This window comes from Leptonychotes weddellii, chromosome 1 (assembly GCF_054177405.1).
Source record: "Leptonychotes weddellii isolate Sample4059 chromosome 1, ASM5417740v2, whole genome shotgun sequence".
Taxonomy (NCBI): domain Eukaryota; kingdom Metazoa; phylum Chordata; class Mammalia; order Carnivora; family Phocidae; genus Leptonychotes; species Leptonychotes weddellii.
The window spans coordinates 182,643,318-182,654,169 of record NC_138369.1 but is presented as its reverse complement, the minus strand read 5'-3'; the positions used below and the strand labels follow the sequence as shown (position 1 = coordinate 182,654,169).

Genomic DNA, 10,852 nt, shown 5'->3' with positions numbered 1-10,852 from the left:
CTTTTAAGGAGCGAGTCTGCTAATCTTGTTTAGCGCCATGGCCAAGTGATGCTACGTGCAGGTGGATAACTTAAATATTTTGATGAGACTCAAAACAGCTCTGCAGGTTCTTGTTAAATGCATTCATAATCTTTAGCAGTTCTGGAAAGCATGATTTTCTTAATTAAGTAAAAAAATCACACACAGTATTACCTTTTCTGTAAGCCCTGGGTACTTACTTCAATTTATAAGTAGAGACCAGAGGGAGGGAGACCACCCACCCCTTCTCTGCCATGTTCTTTCCTGTGTGTTTTGGAATGATGGTGACATATGGCGATGGAGTTGGGACTGCGGGGAGAACGGTTTATTTCTAATCTCTTAGAAATATTTTTTTTTCAGGGAGGACCTGATTTGATTTTGATTTAGTTGTCGATTTTTACTTCCGGTTCCGAGTCAAGATGCAAGGCAAGCAAGGATGGGGATTAAATAGGCAGAAAATCCCCATTCAAATTTACTTATTCCAAAAGCCTGTGACTTTTCTGATGGCAGAGTCTGGGAAGAATGAGAAGCTCTTTCCTGAAATGGGTTGGTGCATAAGAGCTTCTCTCTCTCATATCCTCTCCTGCCTCCTGCTTGAGGAAATAGACACTTAACCAGCATGGTGGGGAAGGCAATTCCACCCTTCCAGCATGTGCACCACTCCGTGCACCCTACAACATGTTCCCAAAAATGAATGCTCACCATCCCTAAGTGCGTCCATACCTCAGATAAACCAACATGGATAAAGTGAAGTCACCTCAGGTTTTCTTTCATTTCCTGAAGATTAAAGGGGACACTTTCTCCTTTATTAACCCCTTTATCAACTTTAAACAGTGGTTGGGTTTCATTAATAACTACAAAATGTTTAAATATTGCATATGAGCAAGTCAACATTCCAAATTCTTTGTAACATCACCAGTGACCCAGAGGAGCTGTCTTTGCCTCTTAAAATGATGTCTAAGGTCATGACTTCCTAGGAGACAACTCCAACCTTATGTAAAGAACAGGGGAAGCTCATAGCTGTGTGACACTGTTTAAGCTTCTGTCCACTGAGATGGAAAAGGTGGGGTTTTGAGAAGGATGTTGACATACAAAATAATTTTATGATCGATGTATTTTTAAACTCGTTTTTAGAGGAGGAAGTAGTCCAGAGACTCATCTTGGCTGAGAGCTAATTCCTGAAGTTGACATCCACCCACTCACTTTCGGTCCTTATATTTCTGCCTGATGCCTGAACTTGACATGCAGATGCCTATTCATTAGATCATTTTACAAATCAGGAAGCCAAGTTTAAAAACTTTGAACCCTGGTCATATTTAACCATTAACCTTCATCCTGAGGCTCTGAATCCACCAGCGCACCAGGACATTTTTTTATTATTATTTTTATTTTAAGTAGGCTCTGCCCACAGCGTGGAGCCCAGCGCGGGCTTGAACTCAGGACCCTGAGATCAAGACCTCAGCAGAGATCAAGAGTCGGATGCTGACCTGACTGAGCCACCCAGGCGCCCCACCAGGGCATTTTTATTAACAAACAAATCAAAGGAAAATGTTAGGTCTTTAAATGTTTTATTTTGTTGATTCTTCACAGAGCAACAAAACAAAGTTAGAGATAAAATAAAATGCCAGTTAAATTCGGCTACTACCAACAACCAAAAACCTTAAGCAGAGACTTCAAAGCAAGCTGCTGAAAGATCATAAAATAATCTTGGGTGAAATAATTTGTTAACGTCTGTAACAAATCAAGACCGGTCATCCAGGCAGTTCTTCAAATGTAAAGCTGCGGGAAGACCTGCCCAGAGCGCTGGGCAAAGACCCCTCGCGCAAAGGGACGGCGCAGAAAGCGCCATCCCGCCGTCGCCACCGCAGCGGGGACCCGCCGAGCCGCCGGGAGGTTTGGGGCTCAGGTCCTCCTCTGCGTCTTTTAATGAGAAAGTTAATTAGCGATCGTGCTTTCAGACAAGACTGGCGGTGACTGCGAAGTGCCGTGTTACCTATTTTAGTAAACCGAGAACACCGTCTGCGTCAAAGGGGGCTGGTTTCTGTTTTTAAGCAAGCTCAAATGTTGGTTACGCTACCTTGGGGAAGGGGAAACAAAATGGTGAATCTCAAGTTCTAAACTGTCTTTTTAAGACCCCAGGATTTAAAAGCGAATAATCTCCGCAACAAAACCCCTGCTTAGGCGATTCTCAAAAATTGCACTCTAACAGCCAGGGTATAAAAGCGGACCAACTTCCCAACCCAGCACACCCAAGGACCCTGGAGTTATCAACGCCTCCTCCCACGGTACCGCGATGCCAACCGTCCCGCCGCAGCCGAGGGTCAGTCCGTCTGCTAAGCCCGGGACCATCTGCGCGGACTAATTGGTCTTTCTCGGCTTCCTGAGGTCGGGCAGCCTCCTTTGACAGGGCTTGGCTGGTGGGAACAAAGGAGCCTGTGACCTCTGGCTGGGGAGAAGGAAAAGAACCCTTTCCCTGCCCTCGGAGAGCAGCCACTTGGCCCCCTGATTGGGCAGGTGTCGCCTCTTTGAGCCGTGGCGCTAGGACTGTCCTCCCGCCGCACCCAGAGCAAGCCAAAGCCACCGCGCGGTGCCCTAAAATCCGCACTACCCCCGCGAAGCGCACGACTCCAGGGACCGGGAGAGACGGGAGCTGGGCAAGAGCGGGGTTGGGAGCGCGCACTTGCTGCCCAAAGCAGCCGGAATGGACTCAGGACCCCCAGTGGCCCCAACGCTCCGTCGAACAACCGCTCGCGTCACTTTAATTTCCCCGGGGTGGGGGCGGGGAAGGGGGCGCCCCACGGTCCCTTCCTCTGGGCCAGAAGGTTGGAAGTGCCCTCCGTGCTTGGCCAGCCGTCCCCGAGTGCAGGGCACGGGGGCGTGGAGAAGCGGGGCGGCGGGAGGCCGGGCCTAGGTCGCGCCCCGGGCCCGCGCGGGCCCTCACTTGGAAAACTGCGCCTGCACGGCGGCCAGGCCCAGGCCGGCGGGGACGAGGTGCGGGAACTTGCAGACCGCGCAGGTGCAGAGGCCTGGGCCGCCCGCACCGCCGCCCGCGCCGCCGCCGGGGAGCGCGAACTGGCCGCACGGCGGCTCGTCGAGCGCCAGCGACAGGTACTTGGCGGGGCGCAGCGCGTCGGGAGGCCCCACGGCGCCAGGCGCCAGCAGCACGGAGCCGGGCGCGGCGGCCAGCAGGGGCAGGCCGGCCAGCAGCAGGCGCGGCGCGGCGGGCCCGGCGCCCTCGCCCAGCGCGCGGCGCAGCTCCTGCAGCGAGCTGCCCAGCAGCAGGATGTAGTTGCGGGCGAGCAGCAGCGTGGCGATCTTGGAGAGCTTGCGGCCGGGCGCGCCCTGGCAGTGCGCCGCCGAGTAGGGCAGGATGACCTCGCGCAGCGCGTCCATGGCCAGGTTCAGGTCCTGCATGCGCTTCCGCTCGCGGCTGTTGATCTTGCGCCGCAGCTGCTGTTGCTGCTCCTCTTTGGCGTCCGCCCGGGAGCCGCCGCCCGCGTGCGCGCCGGGCCCCGTTCCCGCGCCCAGCGGCTCGGCGGGCGCCTCCGGCTTCTCGCGCGCCGCCTTGGGGAGGAGGGGGGCCGCCGTGGAGGAGGAGGAGGAGGCGGAGGAGGAGGCGGAGGAGGAGGAGGAGAGCGGCTGCCGGTAGCCCACCAGCTCGTACAGGGAGGCCCCGAGCTGCACGTCTCCGGGCCGCTGTGGCCGCAGCATGGTCGCGGGGGCCGCGTTCACGCGCGCCTGGGAAAGCGCATAGTACATTTGGGGGGCGGTGGGGGCGGCCGAGGGCGCCCTTCAGGAACGCCCCGGGGTGGGCCCTTCGGCAGGCCGCCCCTCCCCGCCGACCTGCGCGCGGGCAGCCGATGGCAGCGCAGTAGCGCGCTTCCGACCGCTTTAAACCCGGCTTGGGAACCTGCGGGGCCGCGGGCCGCTGGGCGCAGCCAATGGGGGCGCGAGGCCGGGTGCAGGCGCGCGCTCATTGGCCGTCCCGCCTCAGCCGGCGCGGAGGTGCGGCTGGCACCGCTCAAGAAGGTTATTGTGCGCGCTGGGGTGAGTGTCACAGGACGGGTCCCCGGGAGGGAGGGGAGGGACGGCGCCTTTTGGGGTGAGATGCGTTTGTTCCTGGAGGACTGGCTGCACTGCCTCCTCCTCTCTGCCTCTGCTTTATTGTATACACGTGCATGTCGTCAATTGTGGTCAAAGGCAAGCAACATAATATTTACGATCTTAAGCATTGTAATGTATACACTTAGTGGTGTTTAGTACGTTCGCACTGCCGTGCAACCAATCACAGAACTCCTCATCCTGCAAAACTGCAGCTCGGTGCTCATTAACCAGTGACTCCCTACGCACCCCCTGTGCAACTCTTGGCAACCACCATTCTTCTGTCTATGCATTTGACTTTAAGTGGAATCATAAAGCATTTGTCTTTAGTGACCGGCTTGTGTCCTTAAGGTTCATCCATGTTGTAGCCCTTGTTAGAATTTGCTTCCTTTTAAAGGCTGAATGATATTCCATTGTGTGTGCACGCCATATTTCATTTACTCATTTCTTCATAGATGGGCACTTGGGTTGCTTCCACCTTTTGACTTTTGTGAATAATGCTGCACTGAACATGGGTGTAACATACATTTTTTTCGAATTTTAAATGTGTGATTTCTGGCCAGGTTTTGAGGACCAAATTTCTAGGCTCAGGGACTAGTAGTATTAGAATAGTTACTCCTGGCCACTCTGTCTCCCCTCCCTCTGATTGAAAGGTTTTTAAGGGACTTAGGAGCTTTGGGGGTCAGGTACCTTTCCTCCCCAAAAGGGATATGTAGTCATTCTACCAGTGACTCCACTCTTGTTGAAGCAAAAACCACACAGAAATTGGCCAAACAAAAATCCACCCACACGCTCATATCTGTTGAGGGTGGGACTGTATCTTTCTCTTCCCCAAATGACATTACTTGGTGGCTCTGGAAGTTTTCTACCCCAATGCCTGGGCATACTACTGCAGCCTGTCATCACAGCATGGCAAAGTGGCACGGAGAAGAGGGCTTTGGTATCTAAACCTCTGCCCCCCACTAGCCCTCTGTGGCTATTAAAATCTAATTAATTGGGGCGCCTGGGTGGCTCAGTCGGTTAGGCATCTGCCTTCGGCTCAGGTCATGATCTCAGGGTCCTGGGATCAAGCCCAGTGTAAGGCTCCCTGCTCAGTGGGGAGCCTGCTTCTCCCTCTCCCTCTGCCCCTCCCCCCACTTGTGTTCTCTCTTTCTCCCTCTCTCAAATAAATAAATAAAATCTTTAAAAAAATCTAATTAATTAAAATAAAATCTAGTTAGAAATTTAGTTTCTGAGTTGCACCAGCATTGTTTGAGCATTTAGCAGTTCCAGGTGGCTAGAAGCACATCAATTGGACAGCACAGATAGAGGACATAATCTTCGTCACAGAAAGTCCTGTTGGACAGCGTGATGTCAAGGGTAACAGAAAGAAAATGAGCTTTTCCATCTTGGTCCTCTTTGGGGCAAGAAGAGGGACGTCTGTCCATCATGGAAACTGAATCCAGCTCGAGGAACCTATTGGCTGGGCTTGCTGATTTCAGGGCTGCTTCGTTTCCATTTTCTTCCACCAACATTTGCTCCATAGGCTCATTCTGATCGCTGCTTCTGACCTCTAGCTCTCTCTGCAACATCCTGCCCATGTCTTGGTTCAATTCCAATATTACTTTCCTTTTGAAGCCTTGATGATTTCTCATCTTTCCCACCTCTCATCACGTTTGACAAACCATCGAAAGCGTGTCCCTGTGGCCTAAATTGTGTTATTTGGAGATCATCTCCGCATTTGGGTGTGATTGCTTTGAGGGTGGGGACCACCTGTTCACTTCTGTATCCTTCCGAAGCCCAGCACAGGGCTTTGCTACTACTGTGTGTCTGGGGGGTGTCTAGGGATGGGTCTGAGATCTCCCTAGTTCACAGGCTCATCCCTTGAGATGTTCAAACTCCCGACATGCTTTAATCCAGGAGTTTCCTATAGGTTTCATGGAGAGGGAAGGACCCTGGTAGGGCCCCCTGGTCCTCAGGAGGCCTTGACTTGACAAAGTGTTGGAGAGGTCACGTGGGAAGAGAGACAGAAACCTTGGGCAGTGGGGAGCTGAGTCTCTAAGCAGAAATGTACTGGACAGGAAGGAGAGAGACTAAGCAAATCAACCTCAGAAATTCCAAGAAGGTGAGCAACTCACTACCCATTTGAGAAGCATTCTGCTTTTCAAAGCATGTTTATAGACATCTGGTTCTCCCCAGAACCCTGTGAGCTGAGCATTTTTTAAAAATCCCTGCTGTAGATGGAATACCTGAGGTTCCCCGGGGGGCAGTGGGCTTCTGGGGTTGACGGTGCACCTTCAGACAGGAGACGCAGAGTGGCACCATCAGGAGCTGGCTTTTAGAATTCCCTCCAGCTGGACCAGGCTTCCAGCAAGCCAAGAGGAGGCCATGATGGGGAGGGTTGGCGACCAGGGGGATAGGACAGAGGGACCAGCCCAGGCCAAGCCAGTATCCACCAGTTGATAGGTTCCAGCCAAGTCCCAGAAGAGAGGGCTCCTGGGATCCCACCTTGGTGAACCCTGCACTAGATGCCCACCTTCACTCTGGGGACCCCTCTGTCCTGCAGCGGAGGTACCGTATTGGGGCATTCCTCCTCTGTCCGCATGCGGGGCAGGGGCCCTTCCTTGCCAGCAGGAAGAGGAAGTGAGTGAGAGAGACAGAAGCTAATGCCTGGGACAGAGTGGCCAGACAGCACCCTGGACATTTCCCATCCATGGGCAGGGGCGCCCTAAGAATCAAAGAGTTGGAAAGATGCAGGCTGCTCTCCCCCTCAAAGGGCCCCTCTTTCCTGGGAGTGTCCCTGAGGGTTCCCTTTAGCTCTTGACCCCACCACACTTCTGTTCCGGCCAAGGACACTGTCAGCCGGACATGCTGGTCAGCGTGCATTGAAGTGCTCTCCATGGAGCCCTACAAGAGGGTTCTGGGTGGCCATGCGGGCCCAGCATGGGCACAGGATTTGGCGCTTGTTGAAACTGGTGACTTGGATGGCCCCTTCTACCGGACCGGAGCTCCGGTGGCATGCAAAGTGTGACGGCTGGCAAGGGCCAGCAAGTCATTATAGCTCCTGGCAACAGCCCTGCGGGCTGTCTCGCGGGAAGGCAGCTGCTGTGGCCTCCCACATTCAGGACATACTTGGGGAGCAACTTGCGTCCACCATAACAACCACTCTTGTCTCCGCCTAAAGGGGCTTGTGTGTGTGAGTGTGTTAGTGACTCCTTTTCACCCCCAGGAGATGTGTGCATCGGGCTTCTTTTTCGTTCTAGAGAAACCTAAAGCGTCTCCTGCCCTGCTGGCCACCCCTTGCTTTGGGTCAAAAAGCTCGAACCTTCGTAAGGGCAGACAATGGGGACCCGAAGCCTGAGCGAGTGTGTGAGGGGAAATGTGTGTTTGGGATGTAGCACCATCCACCTCCTCTGTAAGCACAGCAGTCCGTGCCTCTGCAAAGCCTGTCCACCACTCAAAGCTCTCTGTTGTCACTGGAGACTGTCCTCTCCAAGAACGGCAGTAAGTGTAAGAGGTTGTCTTTGTTAAAGTCTGCTGTTTAAACTGGCTGGAGTGTGGACCTATAATCAAATAACAGAGGCCACTTTTTAAAGTGCTATGTTCTTTTAAGACGGGCAAAATTCTTTGGAAAGTTTAAGTGACGCGCGAGGTGTTGAAATTTACACCATCTCTATGAGAAGCGACAGCCACGCCTAATGTTTGCCCCATGTTAGGTTCCATCCCAATACAGCTCTGTCTGGAACAGCAAAGACAGGGAAGGTGCTGCGGGGAGAGGGGCGCTCAGCTTCTTTCTGGGTGGAAGAGAGTTGTAGTTAGCAGAGAGAGAACAGGGGCAGGAGAAGGTGGATTACCCTTTGGTAAGTGTTCTTGGATGGAGCAGAACTCCTTAGAGACATTTCGGTGCCTCTCACCTGGGAACCACCTTGGCAGAATCTAAGACACACTTAGACACAGTTCAGGTTAAATAAAAAATTCCTGCTGGGAAAATTGGAAAGAATATGATTTTTGCTCATTTTCAGAAGGGAGCGCAAGTTAATTGAGTTGTTATGAGCTGAAAGGATGCTTATGGTGACTTATGATGTTGTTTCAAAGCCATGTCATCATCATAGCTGTCCTCACTTTTGGTGTGGAAGCAGGTAGCAAGAGAGTGTTCTCTGTTCTGGTTAAAATGTTACCGATTATCAATGTAGTGGGTGTGTGTTTCACAACCATTGTAGAGAGGTTTATTTTATTTTATTTATTTATTTTAAAGATTTTATATATTTATTTGACAGAGAGAGACACAACGAGAGAAGGAACACAAGCAGGGGGAGTGGGAGAGGGAGAAGCAGGCTTCCTGCAGAGCAGGGAGCCCGATGCGGGGCTCGATTCCAGGACCCTGGGATCATGACCCGAGCTGAAGGCAGACGCTTAACAACTGAGCCACCCAGGTGCCCCTATTTTATTTTATTTTTAATAAATGTCATTTGGACCTGATTTTAATAAACTTGACTACTGAAGATTATTTCCAAGTCCAAAGTCCTCTTGTGACTTTTTTTAGTATATGGAAAAATGTTGGAAGAAAAATACGAAAAAAAATCAGAGGGCATCTGAGTATTTTTCAGATTCCTTTTTAATAACAAAAGGTTGATTTGGCTGTTGGTTGAGAGCGCTCAAGCAGATGGGCATATGGGTGTTTGGGTTTGGTTTTTTTTTTTTAATTTTTTTCAAACTGAGGGTGACCTAACAGAAATAGAAATTCTCACTGCTTCGGCGGGGGGCGGTGGGGGGGGAGTTGGGGGGTGGACGGAATGCTGAAATTCTACATGTCACTAGAGCTCTGTAAGAATACATGTTACTACCTCTCCGCTCGTATTCTAAAAGAACTCTTCTTTAAGAGAAACTTCAAGTCATCATGTGGAAAGCAGTATAAAAAGAGAAGTCACATCTTTTTTACGAACAACTGGAGAGATCCTGCCGCATCAAAACCTAAAAGTACATTGGCAGAATTTGAGGCAGGGACATGGAATGTCATTCGCAGCGGTCCTCTGAGTCAGGGTGGTAAGGATAATTGTGAATGAAGGTACATACATTATTAGCACATGCAACTCGAAGCCCGAAGGGTTGGTTTGGGGCAGAACAAAAATATTCTCCGAGTCTCCCTAAAGTCAGTAGCTGCAGCCAAATGTTCCAAAGGCTTCCATTGATACAATGAAAAGAGACAATTTGCTTGGAAGGCTGTGGCTAATTTATAACACAATGTCCAATGTCATGGTTAGTTTTGTTGCAAAAATTTGGCAGTTTAACCTAGAGTCTCAGGCCGCCTGAAAAGATGCGAGCGATTCTGGCTACAGCATCTCTCGCTTGCTAGATGTTCCAAATGGTTCAAACAAGCCCTTTCATAGAGACGCAGGGCCAAGTGTGCTCAAAGGAATGAGGGGAAACAAAGGTGGCTCTGAAGTCATTTCCCCGCACTGGGTCCAGCCATCCGGTTTCACTCTTTCCCCATTGAACGGGCAGAATGCAACAGGAAGAGTGGGGATAAAGAGAACAAATAGGCCGATGTGTTTGGGGAGAGAATGGGGAGAGGCCAGGGCACTGAGCTGCTATACTTTCATTCTAGGGTTTCAGAAAGGAGTGAATGATGAATTATAGAAACCTGAAAGGTAATAAAATATGGGTCACTGAAGCGCTGAGGCCAAGTTCCTAAAACACCTGCAGAGACAGAAGGTTCTGGAAGTCAGTGTGGCCCTGCAGTAGCCAGGGCAGACACCCTGCCTGGGGCACAGAAGGGGACTGTTTTGAAGCTCACCTGTTGTTTTCCCGTTGGCTCGCGGTCTTCCCCGGCTGTAAGAGCCCGCGGCTGGATCTGACTCCAGATTAGACCACCGGGGGAAAAGAAAGGCGGTGTGAAGACTTCCCAGGGTGCAGTTAAGGAGACCGGAGCTGGGAGGCCGCCATCTTCCTCTCCAGAAGGCGCTCTGACCTGGAAATATGAACTTGGACGCTGCAGCCTATCCACGTGATCCATGCAAATCTCCTCTGCTGTAATATTAGGAGGCTTTTCTGCTCAAAGTCTCGGCCTATTTATGTCTTACAAAGAAGAGTCCTGATTCCTAGGTTGGGAATAAGAGCTAGCCTGTTGCCTTAGGCTCTTTGAGCTAAGGTTTACTAATTTGAGCCTCTGCTTCCTCATCTATAAAATGGGAATAATAGTATTTTTTAAAGGATTTATCTATTTTTATTTGAGAGAGAGAGCACGTGCATGAGAGAGAGAGAGTGAGTGGGGGAGGGGTTAGAGGGAGAGACTCTCAAGCAGACTCCATGCTGAGCATGGAGCTGGACGCGGGGCTCTATCTCACGACCCTGAGATCACGATCTGAGCCAAAACCAAGAGTTGGACGCTAAACTGACTGAACCACCCAGATGCCCCTGGGAATAATAGTATTTATCTCCTAGAGTTGTTATAAACCTCAGAAGGAAATATAAGTCATGTGCCTTGCCCAGAGCCTGGCACATAGTAGCTTCTTAGTAAAATGCTAACAGTGACTACTATTTTCTGGGCACCTGCTACATGCTAGGTACCACGAAAGACACTTCATTTATGGCTTTCATTCAGACTAAGGTGGTGTCCCAGTTTTGTTTGCTTTAAGTGCATGCTTTCTTTAATCAAAGATGTGGGGTTTTTTAACCCCTTCTGTCCCCGTGCTTGCTGAACACCATGGATGTTCTACCCGTATGGCTCTTTCAGAGACGCTGTGAACCCAAACCC

At 51.2% G+C, this 10,852-nt stretch overlaps 1 protein-coding gene across 1 annotated transcript; it reads right to left on the bottom strand.

Annotated features, from left to right (window-relative positions):
* Positions 1–1,577: 1,577 nt before the first annotated feature.
* Positions 1,578–3,870, bottom strand: OLIG1 (oligodendrocyte transcription factor 1). The gene has a single exon (XM_081805048.1). It carries the CDS (start codon positions 3,775–3,777, stop codon positions 2,956–2,958), a length of 822 nt encoding a protein of 273 aa, XP_081661174.1. The 5' UTR covers positions 3,778–3,870; the 3' UTR covers positions 1,578–2,955.
* Between the last annotated feature and the right edge of the window lie 6,982 nt (positions 3,871–10,852).

Bases quoted from the DNA above. Each gene is read 5' to 3' on its own strand.
- OLIG1 (XM_081805048.1), bottom strand. From the start codon at position 3,777: ATGTACTATGCGCTTTCCCAGGCGCGCGTGAACGCGGCCCCCGCGACC.